General features: G+C 49.1%; 2 protein-coding genes across 4 annotated transcripts; both read right to left on the bottom strand.

Annotated features, from left to right (window-relative positions):
• Window positions 1-6: 6 nt before the first annotated feature.
• ILVBL (ilvB acetolactate synthase like) lies at window positions 7-9,832 on the bottom strand. Of its 3 annotated transcripts, none has more exons than XM_007101423.4 (16): window positions 9,551-9,832; window positions 8,865-9,009; window positions 7,409-7,610; window positions 7,157-7,284; window positions 6,933-7,071; window positions 6,733-6,844; window positions 4,163-4,262; window positions 3,931-4,028; window positions 3,685-3,821; window positions 2,568-2,702; window positions 1,400-1,514; window positions 1,141-1,310; window positions 994-1,064; window positions 840-911; window positions 558-663; window positions 7-428 (listed from the first exon to the last, which is right to left on the bottom strand). In XM_007101423.4, the coding sequence occupies exons 2-16, from the start codon at window positions 8,997-8,999 to the stop codon at window positions 250-252; spliced, it is 1,899 nt and encodes a 632-aa protein (XP_007101485.1). In that variant the 5' UTR covers window positions 9,000-9,009; window positions 9,551-9,832; the 3' UTR covers window positions 7-249. The 3 variants fall into 3 exon arrangements, with proteins under 3 accessions (XP_007101485.1, XP_028354673.1, XP_028354676.1); XM_028498872.2 differs by lacking the exon at window positions 9,551-9,832 and adding an exon at window positions 9,300-9,527; XM_028498875.2 differs by lacking the exons at window positions 1,141-1,310; window positions 1,400-1,514.
• A 7,935-nt stretch (window positions 9,833-17,767) lies between these two features.
• LOC102978240 (olfactory receptor 10T2-like) lies at window positions 17,768-21,464 on the bottom strand. Its single transcript, XM_024134336.1, has 2 exons — window positions 21,405-21,464; window positions 17,768-18,730 (listed from the first exon to the last, which is right to left on the bottom strand). The coding sequence occupies exons 1-2, from the start codon at window positions 21,462-21,464 to the stop codon at window positions 17,768-17,770; spliced, it is 1,023 nt and encodes a 340-aa protein (XP_023990104.1).
• Between the last annotated feature and the right edge of the window lie 344 nt (window positions 21,465-21,808).

Below are 21,808 nucleotides of genomic sequence, written 5' to 3' on the forward strand. Positions count from 1 at the left end.
GGAGCCTGTGCTCCGCAACGGGAGAGGCCACAACAGTGAGAGGCCCACGTACCACAAAAAAAAAAAAAAAAAAAAAAAAGAAAGAAAAAGGCCCATGGGCTCTCCAGTGCTGCCAAGGAGCCTCTCTGAGCTCTGACCCCTTAGGGTCACTGGGCCTCATGGGATAGGCCCAGGGCAAGCAAGGATGAGAAACCAGCCTGGCACAGTCCAGGGGTGGGAAGAGAGCCAAGGGCACTGACCCATGAGGCCCTACACGGCAATGGAGCCATCTCGGAAGTCCGTCCTCCCAATGAGGATGTTGACCACAACTGGGTGGCCATCTTGGCACTGCTGCTGGGCATCACGTAGCACCTTGACCACCTGATCCTCACTCTCTCGTGAAAGTAGCAAGCCCTGGGCCCCCAGTCCCATGGCCGCCTTGTGATAACCTAAAAGGGAAGATCAAGTCAGAATGATGGCAGAACCCAGCCTACCATGCAGCTAGCCCGGGAGAGGAACATACATTCAGCTGGGCCTGAAACAGCTTTCCCCCTTCCCACCCATTCCAGGCCCCTCACCAGTGTAAGCCAAGCCACAGGCCACATTGCTGCCCAGACAGGGCACCTGCTCCCGGGAAATCTGGGTCCAGCCAGCATCATTCCCTATCAAAGCCATCACTGGGATCTGCAGGGAGAGGATGAGGCCAGGCCACAGCCTTCAGTCCCAGGGCTTGGGCAGCCACAGGTCAAAGACAGGGACAGGACCCCTACCAGCCAAGCAGCTCCCTCCCCAGCCCACCCCACCCCTGATGACATCTCCCAGAACCCCAGGCTATGAGCTTCCCTTGGTCACCCAGTCACCTTGTGTCTGACGAAGGTGTCAAATTCGATGAGGCTGTAGCCAAAGGCTCCATCCCCAAACAGGCACCAGACCTGAGGGGGTACCAAGGATGGCTGGGGTGGCTCACGGCCCAGAAAGCAGCAAGCCTCCTGCCCCCAGCACGCTCTGACTCACCTCGGCATCCGGCTGACACAGTTTGGCGCCAAGTGCAAATCCTGCACCAACCCCCAGAGTACCGAAGGCCCCTAGAAGAACCAAGAGCGGGTGGGTGTGAAGGGGCCCCGAGGGTACAAGCTGCCCCAGGCACAGGCCCGCCCTTACCAGGATCGAGCCAGCGCAGGGGGCCACGGGGCTGCACCAGGTGGGCGGCTGTACCCACGAAGTCCCCACCGTCGACCACCAGAATGGAGTCGTCGGGCAGAGTTTCCTCCACCAGCTGCAGTACCCGCACCGGGTTAAGGTGCTCGGCTACAGGCATCGATGCCTTCTCCCTGTGATGGAGCCATGCAGGTCAGCAGAACCAGCGGCATGGCCGCCGGGGAACCCGCCACCCCCCAGGTCCACTCTACCCAGCCCCCACCGAAAGGTCTGCTCCTTCTGTCGGCCAGCCTGCCGAAGCTCCTCTGCCCAGTCCGAGGCCCATGTCTGGCCCTGAAGGCCCTGTGCCAGCTTCACCACGAAGGAGCCCACGTCTCCTGGGGAAGGAAGAGGGTGCAGCTGCAGGGAGATGGCCTCCTCCTGCCCTTCAAGCACCAGAGGCCCAAAGACAGCAGGAAGCGAACAGGCATCTGCACAGGAGGCAAAGAAGCAGGCCGGAGGGGGGGGTCCTAGCACAAAATGGGTGAAACACACCCCAGAGCCTGCCGGAACTAAGTTAGGGCAACAGGGCTGTGAGGGAGAGCAAGGCCAAAGAAACTAGGTTTAGGGAGCACAAAGTGGGTTAGAAACTCACATCAGCCTCTGTCCTGCCTCCCCGTCACGCCCCAAATCAGGCAGTCCTGTCAATTCTGCCTCTGAAACACGTCACTAAAAACACCTCCATCCTCCAAGCACATCTCTACAACCCAGGCCTGCAGAGTGCTTGTACAGTGAACAAATAAACAAGCCAGTGATGATGTACTTTTCACCCTCTCCATTTTAGAAATGATCACACAGAGGCTCAGAGAAGTTGAGTTTCTCCTCCCTCTCCATCCCCACTCCAGGCCTCATCGTTTCTGTCCTGGCCCTAACAGCCCCCTTGCCTCCACCCGGTCCCCTCCAACTCGCTGCCCACCAGCTGCTACAGTGGATCTTCCCAAACATGAATGCAAATGGTGCCACTTCTCTGCTTGACACAAGTTCCCTCTCGCCCGCACCGCAGGGTAGAGTCAACGTCCTTGGAACGATGGGCAAAGCAGGGCCTGGAAAGGCCGTGGAAGAAGACTGAACAGGGGTGGAGGAGCCACTACAGGACAAGAGAGACCTCGGGGCAGGTCCTAAGGGCAGCAGGCGACATGGGAGAGTACAGACAGGGGATGTGATCACACACACATTCCCAGGCCTTCCCTCTGGTGCACACCCTACCATTAGTTCATCCAGAAGCACCCCATCAGTCTAAGGACCAAATATGCATCTCTGGCCGACTTGGGGCCCCCCGGGGCACGGTCCAGGCCTTGGTCACCAGCACCCAGCTCAAGCCAGCTGCAGCAGGGGCCAGGAGGAGAGGGACCGGAAAGAACACATATGTGTGGGGGCTGCTAGGGGCTCACCCTGCACAGCCTCCTGGGGCTTCCAGAACATGTCTGAGTTCATCAACATCTCTTTCCGGTTACGGTTGACAATGATGATCTTGCTGCTGCGGCTGAGGACACGGCCATAGGACAGACGGAAGTCACACACCGTTCCTGGGGTAGGCGACAGAGTCTCGGTGGACAACGGGCCAGCATCCTGGGGAGTACCCACTACCTTACTTAATCCACCATGGTAGACCGAATGCATAAAGGTCTTCACCTCTCCCTGTACCAGTGTCACCTGCAATGAGACTTTGCAGCTCCCCACCCCATGAACCTGGGCTGGCCTCAGGACATGCTTTGGCCCATAGAACGTGAGAGAAGTGATGGCATGCGTTCCTGAGGCCAGACCTCCAGAAGCCCTGCAGCTTCCACTCTCTCTCTCTCAAATAACCTTGCTCCCCAAGCCCTGCATGTTTCTCAACATCCACCAAGTGAACAAGCCCAGGCTAGCCTGCTGGATGATGAGAAACATGGAGGAGGAGGTAGGGGAGAGTGAAAGAACTCAGTTACCCCAGCTGAGGCCAAGCTAGCCCAGCCTACAGCCAACCAACCCCCAAGTTACAAGCCAGCCCAGCCTGGATCAGCACAGTTGCCTTCCCGCCTCTCTGAGTGCAGACTCAGGAATGAGCCCTACCAAAATGACAAAACTTCCACCTAACCCCAGGTGGGTCTTGAGAAATGATAAGTACATTTTAAGCCACTGAGTTTACGGTGATTATTATACAACAATAGCTAACTGATACAACTATTATGTCTCTGGCAGGATTCAAGCACTTTATGTAAAAATATATATGCTGTAGGTGTACGTGCTGTATAAATGCTGTATAATGCATACAAATGCAAATGCTGTACACAAAGTAGCACAGGTGCCCGCTATCTTTGTGTAAAGCTGGGTCACAGGACACAACTGCAACCTGACGAGAGTTTACCTGAATTTCAGGTCCAGGGGAAGGGGGGTGGTGAGAGGTAGGAGGGTGGGTGATTATGAGAGTAGGGTGCCAGCCAGTACCTGACTAGGAGGGGCAGGGTTACACGATTAGGGAGGTGCCTAGTGGGAGGGAAAGGAAAGGGAGGGTGGGAGGATGAGGCCCACCTGCCAGGACGACAACATCTGCCTTCTTCAGGGCGGCGCTGCGGTTCTGCCGGATGTGAAGGGGGTGGCTCCGGCCCAGCAGTCCCCGCGCCATCCCGCCCAGGAAGCAGGGGACACCCAGGGTCTCCACAGCAACCCTAGGGGTCCAGGCAGAACAGGGGTGAGTGTGGCCAAGGGCCTGCCCCGCCTCACAGGGCCCCAGGGGACCAGGGATGTGACAGTAAGGGCAAGCCTGAGGCTTCTCACCGAAGTTTGTCTGAGGGTGTCGGAGGCAACAGGGCCTGGCTCCCAAGCAGCACAAGGGGCCTTTTGGCCCGGCTCAGGATCTCAACACAGCGCTGAACCTGGGGCAAGAGGTGGGGCTCAAATAGCCAACCCTGAGTCACCATCAGCCCCCAAGATCACAGCCCCAGTACTGGTTCAGAGAGAAGCCACACAGCAGGTGGGGGTCCCTGGCCAGGGCACAGAGGCAACTCACCTGCTGAGGGGAAGCCTGAGGGATGTCCAGAGGCAGAGGTCCCTCAGGTTGAGGCTCCCAGGCTCCTGCAAAGAGGTTGGCCAGGTAATTCTCTAAGTACCTGCGAAGGGGAGAGGAAGAGTCAGTTACCAGGAGTCATACCAGGGTTCCAGAAGCTGAAGGAGAAGGGCCGGGAAAGGGACCAGGAAGGCAGTAGGAAAGGAACAGAGGTACAAAAGCAACAGCCCAGGGACAGACAGACCCCAGTGGCTGAGTGTCCAGTGGTCTGTTTCCCCTCAGAAGGTTCTGGTGACCACCCCAACCTGACACAGACCCTCAAAAACAAGTGCCACGGGCGTGGAGTGCCAGAATCAGGGGCCATGGCTGCGGGGTCAGACAGAGGTGGGCTTGAGTTCTGGCTCTGCTGCTTCCTGTGTGACTGTGGGTGAGTGACTCAACTTTTCTGAGCTTCCTCCTCTGTAAAATGTAAAAGGGAACATCTCTCCCAAGTTTCAGTGATCTATCCACTCAGGATATAAAGCACATTGCAAAACACTCGATTAATTGGAGTTACTAACAATCGTCCATACCCTTGCCTTTCTCTGGCTTCTGATGTCTCCTTACTCATTGGGTCACAGGGCCCTGACTTTCCATGAGGCCCTGTGCAGGGCCCTGGAGACACAAAGATAAATCCTGCTCAGCCCTGCCCTCAAGGACACCCAATCCAGCCAAAAATACACATGTGGGCATCAGCCGGCTAGAATTAGTCAGAACCTGAAGCTTCTGTTTCTCTTTCGAGGAGGAGTAAAGATCACAGAAAATGAGAAGAGACCAAGGATGGAACCATGGGGAACCCTAACATGGAAAGAAAAGGCAAGGCACAAGCCAGCCTTGCAGGGGGCTAGTTCCCTAATCATGTTGGAGGAAGGTTGGGAGACACCTTGCCTTACGCTTGGTATGACATTGGACTCAGCCCTATTCTTATTTAAGATAATAATGGTTAATTCCTTTATACTTCAGCATATGCTTTGCACTATCAAAATAATCTCATTTTATTCATCACAGAATCTTCGTCTAGAGAGAAAAGGCAACGTTGGTCCATCTTACAGATGAGGAAGCTGATGTCATATATTTAATCACAATATATGTAAGTCAAATCATTATGCTGTAACCCTTAAACTTACACAGTGCTGTATGTCAATTATATCTCAATAAAACTGGAAGGAAAAAAAAGGTTTAATCATTTGTTCAAGGTTAACACAGCTAGTTAGTGGCAGTCCTGGGATTCGAACCCATCTCTCTTTCATTTCACTCATTATAGATGGAACATAGCTCTGTGGATAAAGCAATGAAGGTTCCTCCAGGCTGAATCCTAGTGCGCCATTAACAAACTGGACAACTTCATGCAAGTCATTCAACTGCCTTGGGTCTCAGTTATCTAATCTATGAAATGGGCATAATAATACCTCTGAGTCTTAACTGAAAGGGTTGTTATAAAAGACATGTGAGTAAACCTGCTACTCCTTGAGCTGGCCCTCGAGGTGCTTCTCACACGCCCATGTGCAGGGACCTGTCTGTCCTGTTCTTGCCCATCCAGGTACCTAGCACATAGCAGCACTCGCTAAATATTTGGAGGGGGAGTGGAAGGCAGAGGGGCAAGGACAGGCAAATGGAAGGGACAGAGGGCAAAGAGGAGAAGGAGGAGGAGGAGGAGGAGGAGGAGGAAAATTGATTCTCCTTTCTGCACCGTTTCAGCCGGGCCCACCTCAGTGGTGACCAAAAATGGATCCTTTTCATGTACCTCTGCTAGGGCTATGCCCCTACTTAGAACCCTTTTTATTCCGTCAACAGAAAGAAACTCCCCCTTGAAACTTGTAGCTCTTCCAGGAAAACCTTCAAGCTTGTCCCAGGCCAGCCCCACTGCCCTGCTCTCTCCAACATCCTGGCCACTCACCACTCCAAAGTCCCATAGTGGCCCCAGAGTGAGCTGTGCCCACGTCATGGGCCCCTAGGGACCCACTGTTCCCTTATCCTGGCCTGCTGGAGGTCCAGGCACTCATATGTGATCCATCCAGATGTATCCCACAGCTACCACCCAGATTCCAGACCACCATCACCTCTCATCCCAGTGACTGCCACACCTCCTCCCTGGCTTCCCAGCTTCCACCTGACCCCAAAGTCCACACTCCAGCAATAGCCAGAGGCAACATAATAAAAACCCAAACCAGGGTATCCCATGCCAATGCTTAAGGCCCTGCAGTGCTTCTCAATGGATCTCAAATTAAAAAGAAAGCCCCAGGTCTGCCAAGTGGCTCCTGCTGGCTGCTCTGAGCTCAGTCTCTGCCCCTCTCCCCTTTGCTCACCTGCTGCTACCACATGGGCCACTTTGCTTTCCCAGCCCACGAACTTCATTCCTGCCTCAGGACATGTGCATATTCTATTTCCTCTACCTGGAATGCTCTTCCCACGGCTGGCTCCTCTCAACTGATGTGCAAATCAATGAATGAGTCAAAGGAGAGATGGGTGCTAGCAGGAGGTTGCAGGAGGAGCCAGCGGATAGGGGAGGGTATGGTAGGAGTTGGGCTACTTACCAGGAGACCACTTGACCCACGAGGCCCTTGGGCGGCTTAGCTGACACCATCTCCTTCTGAACCATGAAATAGGGGTACAGCACATCAATAGGCAGTTCCACAAACACCGGGCCTGCATGGACAGGGAGAACGCTGAGTCTGCTGTGTCTCCCAGCCCCCAGGCCCTAGGGCCTGACCACTGCCCAGCCCCCGCCCTGCACCTGGGGTGCCCGACTGAGCAGCAGCCATCGCAGCCCTCAGGGTGGGGATGATCTCCCGCACCCTCTGCACAGAAGCACAAAACTTGCAGAGTGGCCGGAACAGGGACATCTGATCAATAGCCTGGAGTGCGCCCCGGTTCTGGTGGAGACAGGAGTCCAGGGAGTCAACACATGGGAACTTCCAGGCTCCCTGGGGCCCCTGCCACCCCTCAAGAAGAGGGTACCTGCATCAGGGTGCTGGCAGCCCCACCCAGAAGCAGGACTGGGGACTGGGCTATCTGGGCATTCTTCACTGCAGTCACTGTGTTGGTGAGGCCGGGGCCCGCTGTCACTGCCGCCACGCCCACTGTCCCTGAAACACAAACCCCGTCACAGCTGTGTCCACCCTCCTGGCCAACCCCCCCCCATCAAAAAACCCTGCCCCTCAAAGACATCCCAGTCTCACCAGCCCCTAGCCCTCCCCACTCTTCCCTCACCAGTCAGGCGGGCCACAGCATCAGCAGCAAAGACGGCTGTGACTTCGTGGCGGGTGTCCACCACGCGGATGCCCAGCTTCTCACAGGCCACCAGCAGTGGGGAAATATGCCCGCCAACCAGCGTGAAAAGGAACCGCACACCATGGGCCCTCAACACGGCTGCCACATTCTCCCCACCATGCCGGATGCTTGCCTTGTCCACCTGGGCCCGAAAAGGGGGAGAAGCGAGATTGTCAAGGACCAGGGCACGGGCACCAGGGCAGGCGGGAAGAGGGACGATCCCCCTCCCCCAGGGTCGGAGGGCAGGGGAAGCTTGGTGTTGCTTAGGCACATAGTACACCATACACCTGGCTCGGAGTAGGACATATCATCTTATCAGATCCTCCTGACGTTATATCCTTTTACAACTACAGAGATCAAGACTCCTGAGCAAGATTCAAAGTCCCATAGAACCAATGCTCTTAAAGCACCCCACTCTGTAACACTGCCCGCCTCAGGGATGGTGGAGCAAGCGGGAAGAGAGGTTAGGGAAGGTGGACCCACAGAACCCAAGGGAGTTTGGCCAGGGGCCATCTGCTGGGACTCCAGAACGGCCTGCTCTCCAGTATCAGGGCCTCGTAACGTGACTGCTGACTCCAGCCTACCAGACTCCCTCCTACTCACTGGGCCCAGTTAACAGGCTGCCAGCCTCCACGTGCCTGACATGGGAGCAGCCTGCTGGCACAGACAGTGCTTCTGCACAGCAACGCACACCAGAGGCCTTTGTCTTAAATCTCCACAAATCCTCAAGTTGCTGCTGGTTAGGAGAGGAAGGACTGGGGAGGGGCCAAGGGTGCTCCAGGTTAGGAGAGGAAAGACTAGGGAGAGGGTCTGGGGAAAGGGTAAATTTCTGCGAGAGGAGGCAAGTAGTTCAGAGCAAGGTATGTGGGGTCAGCTCTTCCCCAAACAGGTCTCCTAACACAAGCTATCACACAACCTCTCTGAGCCTCGGTTTCCTCTTGTGGAAAATGAAGACAGAAACAAGAGTATCTATTCCGGAATGTATTGGGTTCTTGGGAAAATCCCTCTAAAGCGTTGAGCTCAGCAGACAGCAACTGTCACAAAAGTGTCACAGCCGACCACGTCCTCTGGTGCCTGCTCTCAGCACTCTGACCCCATCGTGTTAGGGAGCACTGCTCCGTGAAAAGGGCTCGGGGCCCCTGAGGAAGGAGGTGGGCGGGGGGTTGAGTGCCCAGGCAGGAGTAGCCTCCCTGTGACCACTTCCTAGAGGCAAAGTCCAGGGCCCTGTAAGCAGCTCGGCAACAGTGACAGGATCCTGGAAAGAATCTCCCGACCAGTCCCTCTGGATTAATCGGACCTCACTCTCCCCGCCTATAAAATGGGTTAGCTGGAAAGAACGCTGGAAGTCCATTCCTTTGGCTGCCCCCGGCCCGTCGCCCTTGTATTTCCCCTGAACCTTGTGCATCAACTGATAGAAGAGCCCCAGGCGGTGAGCTGCGCCCAGCAAGGCGGCCACTAGCGTCGCGAAACCCAGGAGCAGGAAAGAAGGGAAGAAGTCCCCAGTAGGGGCGGCAGCCGCGGGCGTCTCCATGAGATGGCACCTAAGAGAGAAAGAGCAGGGCTAGGACGTGGGTGCGACAATTAAATTATCCAGAAGAAGGCACGCCCCCTCTCCCAGCCCAGATCCCGGGCCACGCCCCTTGGCGCGAGTTTCTGCGCGGCCACGCCCCTTACACCCCCAGGCTCCGGGCCAGGCCGAACCTCTCAGGGGCCTGGCCACGCCTCTTACAACGCCAGCCCCCCCCCCCCTTACGTCACCACAACAACCTAAACGAGGTCACCACAGGTCAATGCGGCGACAAAGCCTCAAGATAGCTATTTTCCCACCTACCTGCTTCTCAAAGGATCGGCGGGAAGCCCCGCCTCTCTTTGACATCAAGGACCCGAATCTCAGCCCTAGTGGTGAGCCCACCCCACGTCTACGCCCCCAAGTTAGCGTGCACGACCCTCTCCACAAGCCAGACCACTCCCCCCTAGCGAGCGCCCGGGCCCGAGCCTGTGCCCCGACCCCAGGCCCCGAGTCGAGGTCAGGTTGCACCGGGATGCTTCTCCAACCCCCGGGGCATTTTAACCTTCACCTACAGGAAATGGCGCTGACTCCAGAGGAATTCCGCTCCCTTCGTGTCACGTAAACAGGCGCGTGGCTTGAACAGGCTGGGCCGGACAGCTGTGGCCTTGCCCCTTTTGCCCACTTGGATCCCGGGCGCCCTGTAGTCCGGCCCGACGCGCGTGCGCTCAGCTCCAGGACACCTCCTATAAGAGCCCTGTCTCTACTGGCCGCCCCTTGCACAGGCTCCGCCCTCCCTCGCTTCCCATTGGCTCGCACTGCAGGCTTCACGCTTTTTTTTTTTTTACAAGAGGCCACGCCCCTCTGCGGCTTCCAGTAGCAGGGAGTCTGGCGCCATCCACCTTCCTCGGCCTTCCGTTGGCCCAGCGTTGCAGGCCCGCAGGTTCCGGGCTTTCCGAGCCCAGCCCGCTTTCCACACCAGGCGTGCTGTACGCCCCTTCAAGTTGGCCGAGCATGGACGATTTCGGACCCCCTGCCCGGTGTCGACCATCCGGGACTCTCACCCCAAACAAACCCTTCCCCTCGCTCTAGCTCCAGGCCCTGCCTCCCATCCCACCGCAATTCTGCGAAGGCAGAGGCCCGCCCCCTCTCCCCTATCCCCGCCTCCGCTGTTGCCCCTACCCTTGTAAGCCCTGCCCACTTCCCCGGACGCTTGGAGTTTTTCTGCTTCCGGTGTGGGGGAATGGGCCCTCTGAGTGGTCCCGGGTTCCAACCAGCGCTTCACCACGTTGCAGCCGTGTGGCATCTGGAAAATGATCTCCCCATCAGTACAGGGAGAGTAATTCTGGTCCCGAGCGCCCTACTTCCCTCCAAGACTGACTTCCATCCCTTGTCAACTTCTGGGATTTCCCTCCAAGGATTCCACCCCATCGTTAATTTTATTTTATATTGAATCATTCCTAGGTTTTCATTTCACCCATTAAAAAAAAAAAACCCTCCGATGGCCCCACATTCTCCGCTTGTGATTGTCCATTTGCTCCTCTTTTTAGCAAAATCCATCTATACTTACTGTCTCCGTGAGCTCTTCTCCTATTCTTGAACCCACTCCAAACAGGCTCTTACCCGCCTCTCTATAAGAGCTGCTCTGGATTATTCCAGAAGTCTACAAACCAGTCCCTCTCCCCACTGTCTCTCACCTACCAGCTCAACCCCACGCAAATGTCCTAGAAGGGCCTTCTGGGCCCAATTAAACTTCCAGAGCCAATAATGAAATAGTGATTATCTTATGTCAAGCACTTACTCTTTGCAAGCGCTGTTCCATGCCCTTTTGACATATGAACTCATTTAATCCTCACAACAGCCCTGGAAGGGAGGTGTATTAGTGATATCCCCATTTTATAGATGCTGAAACAAGCACAAGGAGGTTAAGGAACTTACCCAAGGTTGCACAGCTTGTAAGTGATAGAGGCAGAATGTGAACTCAAGCAGTGCTACCTGGGCCTCCAGACTGGAAGCACTTCAAGAATGGGCCCTGTGCTTCAACCACATGGCTCCCTCATGCCTATCACAGGGTGTAGTTTTGGGGGCCCACCCAGATACCACTGTGCTTATGTTGAATTTCATTCTAAGTGAGTTGGGAAACCAGAAGGGGTTTTGAATAATCTAAGTCACACAAAACCTGCACATGATTGTTCATAGCGGCTTTATATGTAATAGCCAAAAACTGAAGAAACCAAAATTCCCCTCAGTAGGCGGTTACACAAACCATGGTCCATCCATACCATAGAACACTGCTCAGCAATAAAAGAACAAAATATGGTAGCACAATAATTTGGATGAATCTCAAACAATTATGCTCAGAGAACCAATTGGTGGTTGTCAGAGGCAGGGGTGAGGGGTGGAGGAAATGGATGAAGGTAGTCAAAATGTACAAACTTCTAGTTATGAGATGAGTAAGTCCTGGGTATGTAAGGTACGGCACAGTAACTACAGTTAACAATACTGTATTGTATATTTGAAAGTTGCTAAGAGAGTAGATCTTAAAGGTTCTTATCACAAGAAAAACAGTTTATAATCATGTAAAGTGATGAATGTTAACTAAACATATTGTGGTGATCATTTCACAATAAATACAAATAATAAATCATTATGTTGTATAACTTAAACTTATACAATATCATATGTCAATTATATCCCAATAGAACCTGGGGGAGGAGGGAGTTACCTGGCTGTCCAGTGGTTAGGACTCTGTACTTTCACTGCCGAGGGCCCAGGTTCAATACCTGGTCAGGTAACTAAGATCCCACAAGCTGTGTGACATGACCAAAAAAAAAAAAACTTAAGGGGAAAAGCATTCGCTACCCACAAGCTCAAAAAAAATTATGCTGAGTGAAAGAAGCCAGTCTCAAAAGGTTACATATTGTGTGACTCCATTGATATGATAATCTCCAAGTGACAAAACCATAGTGTAGGAGGACAGATCAATGGTTGCCAGGGGATATGGAAAGTGTGACATATGGAGGGTAGCATGAGGAATTTTGGGGGGTGATGGAGCTGTTCTGTATCCAGATTGTAGTGGTGGTTGCATGTGTTAAAATTCATTGAACTGTACACTAAAAAATCTATTTTACTGTATGATGCTTTAAAAATAAAATTATACATGTAACTTCATACATATGTGTGTATATAGACAGATATTATACACACTCACCCTATGTAAATAAAAAAATTTTTTTTGGCCGCGCCATGCAGCATGCGGGATGTGGGCTCTTAGTTCCCCGACCAGGGATTGAACCCGGGCCCTTGGCAGTGAAAATGTGGAGCCCTAACCACTGGACAGCTAGGGAATTCCCAATAAATAATTTTTTTAAAAGATACACTAGCACCAAACTGAAATTTTTCCTTGAAGTAATCATCAGCCTTCAAAGAGAACTGAGAAAGGGAATAAATTTCTGCCTGTGTAATTCAAAGGTTTCTTTCATGCCACCTGCAGGAAATGTTACTGTTAAGAGCTTCACATTTTGGGAAACAGTGAACTTACCAGACCTTTCCTCATCAATCCTCATATTTATGAGTTTCAGAGAAAGCCTAGGGTCTAAAAATGTCAAAGAGGGAAAAAAACATGTGTCATGGTTTAATGACCTTGGTTTAATGACCTCTGAGACACAGAGAAGGAAAGGGACCTTCCCACGTCTCAACAAGTGGTTCAAAGCTAAACTGGAACCCGGATCTCCAGACCCCCTGGTTCAGCGGGCATGAGGTGGCCTGTGTTTCTAAGCACTCTTACAGCCTTTAAGAAGGAGCCCAAGGCACCAGGCTCCTTCTAAACTGTGATGCAAGGCCGCGGTCCTCGCTTCCATCTCCTTGAGCCAAAGACAGCGCCACCTGGGCCTCTAGTCATCCTCACCACGCAGGTAAAACTGTGAGTCTTGCATAGCAGACTGTGTTTATTGACTCTATAGCCCTCTGGAAAGTGGTTAGGAAAAGCCAGATTATTTGCTATATTTGTTTGCTACTTGTTGCCACTGTCATTAAAGAGAGAGGTGTACTGAGGCAAGCAGAGGTAGAAGGGACTCTAACAATATTGAGGTAGTCTCTCTCCATGCAGATTACAATTTAAATTGACTGAGTCTGGTGATATGGGGGTTCAAAGGGAAGCAGCGATACAAAGTGGCCCTGAGGAGGCAGTTATAGCAAGAGATTAACCATTTCTCAGCATCCTCGAGAGAATGCCAAGGTCCAATCAAGTATAGAAACCAGGAAATAAGTGAGGGCATCATTCGGGTTTAAGAACTACGCCAGGTGGATGAACCTTGAGGACATGATGCTCATTGATATAACAGTCACAGAAAGACAGATACTGTATCATTCCACTTCTATGAGCTATTTAGAGTAGTCAAATTCATGAAGAAAAGACAGTAGAATGGTGGTTGCCAAGGGCTGGTGGGGGGCAGGGGGTGGTGAGGAACGAGGAGTTAGTGTTTCATGGGGACGGAGTTTCAGTTTTATGAGAGGAAGAGTTCTGGAGATGGATGGTGGGGGCGGTGGCACAACATTCTGAACGCATTTACTACCACTGAACTACCATACATTTCAAAGTAGTTAAGATGGTCAGTTTTATGTGGTACGTATTTTGCCACAGTTTAAAAAAGGAAAAGGAAAAAACAAGAGCTGGGCCAGCGAAAATCTTTGGCTGTGGTTACTTGCCCATGGAGCTGCCTGAAGAAAAGAAGACCAGACACCTACTAAATTTTTGAGAGAAACTATGAGCTTGGCCTGCAAAAGATCATGACTCTCTGGCATATAGAACAATGCCCCAGGGAGTTCCCTGGCGGTCCAGTGGTTAGGACTCAGCACTTTCACTGTGGGCCCGGGAACTAAGATCCTGCAAGCCTCGAGGTGAAGCCAAAAACAACAACAACAACAACAACAACAAAAAAAAAAAACAGCAATGCCCCAAGATTGTACCATGGGGTCCTTAAAATCATACCGGCAGGAGATGGAATGAGAAAGCTTCAGAAGTGGTGATGGGGAACAGAGGGCAGTGAGGAAACTCCCAGAGGATAGAGCCAAGGACCATGGACAAAGACCTCACTCTCAGCAATGGCAGTCTTCACAATTCCTGCCTAACTAAATATTTTAATTGCTAAATTCAGTGACTTCTGTGTGCTTCCCATGCTTCCACTGAGGTTTTTGGTTTACTATGGCTTTAACATTTATTTTGCATGTAGATTGGAAGTTTTTTTTCAAGTCTGTGGGTCACCAGCCACAAGAAGCCATTCCGGGGCTCGAAGAACAGTCTGAATTAGATGCTGTGAATGACTGACTCATTAGGCTATGACCTCGGAGAGGATGCTCTATATATGAGGAGTGCGTGGTTGTTGTATGACACTGAGTGGAGTGGCACCAGTCCTTCTGGTTCTGCCTAGAAAGATGGCTTCAGGTGTTTCAGCACCAAGATATTTACAAGACAAAGAAATCCTTCTCTTGCTAATACTGCCTGCCTCTCATAGCGTAGCTTTTTAAATTGTAATTGGGGCAAAATACACATACCATAAAATTTACCACTGTGACCATTTTTAAGTGTGCAGTTCAGTGGTGCTAGGTACATTCACATTGTCGTGCAACTCTCACCACCATCCATCCCCAGAACTTTTTCATCTTGCAAAACTGAAACTTCATAGTCATTAAACAACTCTTCATTCTCCCTCTCCCGGCTCCGGCCCCTGGCAATCACTATTCTACTTTCTGTCTCTAAGAATTTGACCTCTCTAGTTACCTCATATAAGCAGAATCATACAATATTTGTCCTTTTTTGTCTGGCTTATTTCATTCAGCATAGTGTCCTTGAGATTCATCCACATTGTAGCATTTGTCAGACTGTCCTTTTTTAAGGCTGTATAATATTTCATTGTGTGTATATACCACATTTTGATTATCCATTCATCTGTCAGTGGGTGCTTGGGATGCTTCTACCTTTTGGCTACTGCAAATAGTGCTGCTATGAACATGAGTGTACAAATGCCTCTTTAAGACTCTGCTTTCAATTCTTTTTTTTTTAAGATTTATTTTTTATTTATTTACTTTATTTATTTTTGGCTGTGTTGGGTCTTAGTTGCAGCATGCAGGATCTTCGTTGAGGCATATGGGATCTTTCGTTGTGGTGTACAGGTTTTCTCTTCTCTAGTTGTAGCACGCAGGCTCCAGGGCATGTGGGCTCTGTAGTTGTGGTGTGCAGGTTCCAGAGTACGTGGGCTCTGTAGTTTGCAGCTCACAGGCTCTAGTTGAGGCACACGAGCTCAGTAGTTGTGGCACGCGGGCCTAGTTGCCCTGCCGCATGTGGGATCTTAGTTCCCTGACGAGGGATTGAACCCACATCCCCTGTATTGTAAGATGGATTCTTTACCACTGGACCACCAGGGAAGTCCCTCAGTTCTTTTCTATATATACCCAGAAGTCAAATTGCTAGATCATATGGTAATTCTATTTTTCATTTTTAATCTTTTGAGGAATCACCATACCATTTTCCATAGCAACTGCACCATTTTATAATTCCATCAACAGTGTGCAATTGTTCCAATTTCTCTACATCCTCACCAACACTTGTTATAGTGGAAGCCTCATCACTAGAATTTATCTTGCTCTTTTTTTCTAGTTTCTTGAGGTGTAAAGTTAGGTTACTGACTTGGGATCTTTCTTCTTTTTTAATGTAAGCGCTTACAGCTATGAATTTCCCTCTGAGCATAGCTTTTGCTGAATCCCACAAGATTTGGTATGTTGTGCGTTCATTTTCATTTATTTTAAGTATATTCCAATCTAACTTGTAATTTCTTCTTTCACCCATTGGTCAAAAGTGTGTTGTTTAATTTCGATATATTTGTAAAGTGTCCAGTTTTCCTTCTGTTACTCATTTCTCATTTCACTCCATTGTGGTCAGAGAAGATACTTTGGACGATTTCAATCCATCATCTGTGTTTAATTAAACAAAAGTGAACTACTAAACTACAAAACTCAGTTCACATCTATTAGGATGGCTAAAATCTTCAAAACCAGAAAATAACACGTGTTGACAAAGATGTGGAGAAATTAGAACCCTAGTACACTACTGGTGGGAATGTAAAATAGTGCAGCCACTATGAGAAACAATTTGGTGATTCCTCAAAAAGTTAAACAGAATTACCTTATGATCCAGCAATTCCACTCCTAGTTACATACCCAAAGGGATTGAAAACAAGGACTCAATCAGATACGTATACACAAATGTTCATAGCAGCACTATTCACAGTAGCCAAAATGTGGAAACAACCCAAGTGTCCATCAACAGATGAATGGATAAACAAAAAATATATATATCCATGTGAATAACATGGAATATTATTCAGCCATAGACAGGAATGAAGTTCTGATATGTGCTACAACATGGATGATCCTTCAAAACATTATGCTAAGTGAAATAAGCCAGACACAATAGGACAAGTATTATATGATTCCACTTATATGAAACATGTAGAATAGGCATATTCATAGTGACAGAAAGTAAGTTAGATGTTACCAGGGATGGGGAGGAAGGGGGGAATGAAGAGTCATTACTTAAAGGGCACACAATTTCAATTTAGGAGGATGAAAAAAGTTTTGGAAAGAGATGGTGGTGATGGTTGCACAAACTTGTGGAAGTAATTAATACCACTGAGTTGTACACTTAAAAATGATTAAATAGTAGAAATTCATCTCATGCTATTGTAAGTGGCTAACCATTATCTTCAATTTTGAAGATGAAAATGGCGATAATTTGAAATTTAGCTTCAAAATTTAAAAACGGAGATGGAAGAACTTAAAACAGCTTAATGCCATTTTCAAAAAGAATAAAGCAAACTAAAAAATGTTAACAGTTCTTACCCATTCATTCAATCAACAAATATTTGTCAACTGCATCCAAAATACCAGGCTCCATGCTATGCACTGGAAATACACATTATTTTTGGACCTTACACTGTAGTGAGAGGTTGTACGAAGACCTTACACTGTCTAAAGGAGACAAACAATAGATAATAAGATCATTTTAGTTAGTGATAAATACTTGGAAAAAGTAGTATCAAGAGACTGAGAAGACAAGCCACAGACTGGGAGAAAATATTTGCAAAAGACGTATCTCATAAAGGACTGTTATCCAAAATATACAAAGAATTCATAAAATTCATCAATAAGAAGAAAATTTTAAAAGGATAAAAAGATAAATTTTGTTATATATGTTTTACTGCAATAAAAAAATTTAATTCTTCCTTTTTTCTTTCTTTCCCCATCATATACCAAAGAAATAAAGGACCCAAGGGGGAGATAGGTGACCAAGAATCATGAAAACATCATTTAAGTGTGACAGGAAAAATAAAGGCAGCCTTTGGTTGGTAACATTCATTCCCGCCCCCGACCCCAAAAAAAGTGAACTACTTCCGAGCGAGACAAAATAAAAGGATGCTGGACCGGGTGCCAACCCCTGTTCACTGCTAGGTAAAGCACTGCCCTCCACTGCCCGCCAGCACCGGGTAGGGTCAGGGCCGCCCTCCACTAGTGACCATCGTGCGCTGCAGACCGCATTGCAACCCAGCAAAGTCAAGGAAATGAAGACGAAGGGAAAGGGCAACCTTTATGGAGTTCATGCTGGGTCTCAGGCACTGTTTGTAAATTGCCTCACCCAGGCTATTTCATTTAAGGTTATGGGAGTGGCCTCTGTTTTCCAGGTGGGGGAACTGAGTGTCCGGCAGGGCAAGTGTTCATGAAAAAGCTAGAGCCGGAACTTAGGACGAGTGTTTATTTTTAAAACTCCGCGGCTTCGCTCCAGGGTCCTCCTCGATGCCACCCTCACATCTTTGTTGTGCAGTGTATACCACCGGGGTCAGCAGCGGTGTCACCACCGTGTAGAGCACAGCCACCAGGCGGTCCTGGTCCGGGTTTCCTCTGGACTCAGGCCTCAGGTCGATGATGGAGGCCCAATGAGGCACAAAATGCACAATGAGGTGGGCCACACAGGTGGAGAAGGCCTTGGGCCGGCCGGCTGCTGAGGGGATCCTCAGGAGGGCGGCCACAGTGAAGGTGTAGGAGAGGAGGATGAGTAGGAAGGAGACCAGCACCACGAAGATACTCAGGAAGAAGATGGCCAGCGCTTTGCTGGCACTCCCCGCGCAGCTGAGCTTCAGGACCGGGGTGATGTCGCAGAAGAAGTGCTCCACGCTGTCGCTGTGGCAGAAGGGCGAGGAGAAGATCAGGCTGGCCTCGATCAAGGCCACCGAGGACCCGAAGCAGAAAACCAGGGCTCCCAGGTAGAGGCAAACTGTGGGTCTCATGATCACCCAATAACGCAGGGGATGACAGATGGCAACGTAGCGGTAGTAACCCATCAGGGTACGGAGGAAGCAACAGCTGCATCCCAGGCCCAGGAAGAAGAACATCTGAGCCCAATAGCCAGGGATGGAGATAGCTCCACTCTTCATGAGCAGATGAGCCAGCATATTGGGGATGGTGACCAGCGTGTAGCAGGTCTCAGAGAGGGACAGCGCGGCCAGGAAGCGGTACATGGGAGTGTGAAGGGTCCGATCCGCATGTGTGATGGTGATGATGGTGACATTGCCACTCAGGGTAACCAAGTATGTGAGGAAGAACAGTGCAAAGAGGGTGATCCTCAGGCCTGGGAAGGTGGAGAAACCCACCACCATGAACTCCGTCACCAGCCAGGTGGCATTTTCCCACTGCTTCTCAGGAACCTGAGAGGAGAAAGGAGAGGAGATGGAATAGGACAACTTAATAAGGCTCTGCTAAGCAACAGATACCAGTGAGATAGGATAATCATCCCTGTTTTACAAAAAAAAGAAAAAAGGAAAAAAGGAAAGAGAGACTCAGAAATGAGGTCACTGTTTTCCTCATATCACCCAGCTAGCAGCCCTTCATCAGACGAGAAAATTACAGATATGGAAATGACCTGAGTGCCAATTAACAGATGAATGGATAAAGAAGATTGGTACATGGACACATTGGAATATTATTCAGTGGTGAGAAAGAAGGCAGTAGTGCCATTTTCAACAATATAGATGGACTTTGAGGACATCATGCCAAGTATAATGTCCGACAGAGAAAGAAAAATACTGTATGATCTCACTTATATGTGGAAACTAACAGCCAAACTTGTAAAAAAAAAAAAAGAGTAAAATGGTGGTCACCAGGGCCTGGGATACATTGATATATTGTAATATGATTACCACTGTAGCCATATTCAGCATCTCTATCATGTCACATAATTATTATAGTTCTTAGAGTCTCTAAGTAATCCTTGCCTCATCTCCAAAGCCATGGGCGGTGGAGTGGGGAAGGGAGACAGATAATAAAAGTGTATTATCAAGGTTTTGACTGAAATAAAAACACACAAAATGAGAGCTGTGAGTTTCAGTTTTATTTGGGGACTTAACTGAGGACTATAGCCCAGGAGACAGCCTCTCAGAGAGCTCTGAGCAACTGCTCCGAAGAGGTGGGGAGCAGGTCAGCATATATGTAATTCTGGAGAAGGAGGTGTGCAATCAAGCACACATCTTGGTAGAAAATTACTGCTGGTCACAAGGCACAGTTATCTTAGTTAATGATTTTAGTGCTTTTCTAAGTATGGGAAGATGCAAGAAATTGGGTTCATAAAAATCTCTCCTGGGGCTTTCCTGGTGGCGCAGTGGTTAAGAATCCGCCTGCCAATGCAGGGGACACGGGTTCGAGCCCTGGTCCAGGAAGATCCCACATACCACGGAGCAACTAAGTCCGTGCGCCACAACTAATGAGCCTGTGCTCTAGAGCCCGCGAGCCACAACTACTGAGCCCGTGGACTACCGAGCCCGTGTGCTGCAACTACGGAAGCACGCGAGCCTGGAGCCCATGCCCCACAACAAAAGAAGCCACCGTAATGAGAAGCCTGCGCACCACAACGAAGAGTAGCCCCCGCTCGCTGCAACTAGGGAAAACCTGTGCACAGCAACAAAGACCCAATGCAGCCAAAAATAAATAAATTAAATAAATAAATTTATTTTTTTAAAAAAAATCTCTCCTGAAACTATCTATCTGAAGGGCTGTTCTGTCAGTTTTCCCAGAGCACAGATAGCCTCATTCCTGATCTCCACCCTGAACCCTTTCAGGGTGTGTTGAAGGTCAGTGACCGCAGTGGCCAATGACTCAATCCTTGAAGAGCCAGGTGGCCAGTGACATCCTTTAGTGGGACCACTACAATTTAATCCCACCTGGAGGTCCCTGAGGGGCAGCAAGGGAAGTGGAATGTTTGTCCACCAGCCCCCGATCGTCTTGCTCAAGAGTTTTGACCAGGAGGCGTTAATCTCCCAGTACTTCCAAACCTGCCACATGTACAGGGAATTCAAAGTCTGGCAGGTAAGGAAGGGAATAAGCGCCAAGGGGACATGGTCCAGGAATTAACAGGGTCCTCTACAATCCGTGTGAAAAGAATACCCAAGAAAGGCAAAGCCTGTAGCATCGATATCTGAAATGAACAAAGGAATACTTTTAGGAAACCTAATACCCAGGGCTACATCAAGTCTTCCATGAGCCCTAGGCACTTTTGCCTTCCTCCATAAAAATTGTTTTTGTTTTTATTTTTGTTTTAAAAAGGGAATTCCCTGGCAGTCCAGTGGTTAGGACTCCACACTTCCATTGCAGGGAGCAGGGGTTCCATCCCTGGCCCAGGAACTAAGATTCCGCAAGCCTCGCAGAGCAGCCAAATAAAAAAAATCGTTTAAATTTTTTATTTAAATTTTATTTTTTTAATTTTTATTTAAATACAATTTAATTTATTAAATAAATTAAATACAATTTAATTTTTTAATTTATTTCAGTTTTATAAAAATTTAAAATTTTACATTTTAGGACTGTGTTGGTGTAAAATGAATATAATTTTCACCCTAAAAATTTATGTATTTCTTCTGATCTTAGACATTAACACAATTTCATGAGCCCCCTAATGGTATTGCAGGCCCTAGGCCTTGTGCTAATAAATACATCTGTGTTAATTAAATGGAAAATAACTCTGAATTATTGACCTTTTTTTTTTTTTGGCCACGCTGCCGGCATTCGGGATCTTAGTTCCCCCACCAGGGATGGAACCCGTGCCCCCTACAGTGGAAGCACGGAGTCCTAACCACTGAGCCGCCAGGAAATTATTGACTATTTTAATTCAAACAATGAAGCATTAGTAAAAATCCTGGATTGGCGATAGTTTTATTATTTTATAATCAATTAACCTGCTAGCCCAGAAAAATATGTATAACCTATTTTGGAATGTTTCTGAGTATTTTGCACTCATTTGAAAAATGGTCCTAATGTAATCTTTCCCTGCTTATCAAGAGTTAATTGGTTTGGAGAGAAGCACATTTCAGCCTTGAAATACTGAAATACCGACTCTGAGACGAGGATGGGTGGAGGCGGTGAAGAGGTGAGTCCTGATTTATGCGCCATCTAGTGCCATTTTTGGTAATCTGCAAGCCGGTGACCCTTGAGAGAATAAATAACTGTGCCCCTGAAATTACTCACCTGCAGCAATGGGAGGGGAGAAATTGAGAATGACCCTTTAAATGTTTTGGAAGTTTGTTGAAATTTTAATTTGTGAAAAATAAATTTTAAATTATTATTATTATAGTTCTGAGAATATATAAAGTAGAGAAAACAACAAAAATGTGCTTGGTCGAGTCCAAAGACATTCTGTTTATAAAGAAAAGACTAGTCAGGACCATCAAAGAACTTAACAGGTGCAAAAAGTGAGGAAGGGATGCCCATTTTTCATGAAGAAAGGAAAACCAGGA

The sequence above is a fragment of the Physeter macrocephalus genome, chromosome 2 (genome assembly GCF_002837175.3).
Source record: "Physeter macrocephalus isolate SW-GA chromosome 2, ASM283717v5, whole genome shotgun sequence".
Taxonomy (NCBI): Eukaryota; Metazoa; Chordata; class Mammalia; order Artiodactyla; family Physeteridae; genus Physeter; species Physeter macrocephalus.

Coding starts and splice junctions, on each gene's coding strand:
- ILVBL (XM_007101423.4), bottom strand. CDS start 8,999: ATGGAGACGCCCGCGGCTGCCGCCCCTACTGGGGACTTCTTCCCTTCT. Junction 6,845..6,932: donor TGCTCAGTCGGGCACCCCAG/GTGCAGGGCGGG, acceptor CTGTCCATGCAG/GCCCGGTGTTTGTGGAACTG. Junction 912..993: donor TGTGTCAGCCGGATGCCGAG/GTGAGTCAGAGC, acceptor GTACCCCCTCAG/GTCTGGTGCCTGTTTGGGGA.
- LOC102978240 (XM_024134336.1), bottom strand. CDS start 21,464: ATGGCGCATAAATCAGGACTCACCTCTTCACCGCCTCCACCCATCCTC. Junction 18,731..21,404: donor CCATCCTCGTCTCAGAGTCG/GTATTTCAGTAT, acceptor TTCTCCTCTCAG/GTTCCTGAGAAGCAGTGGGA.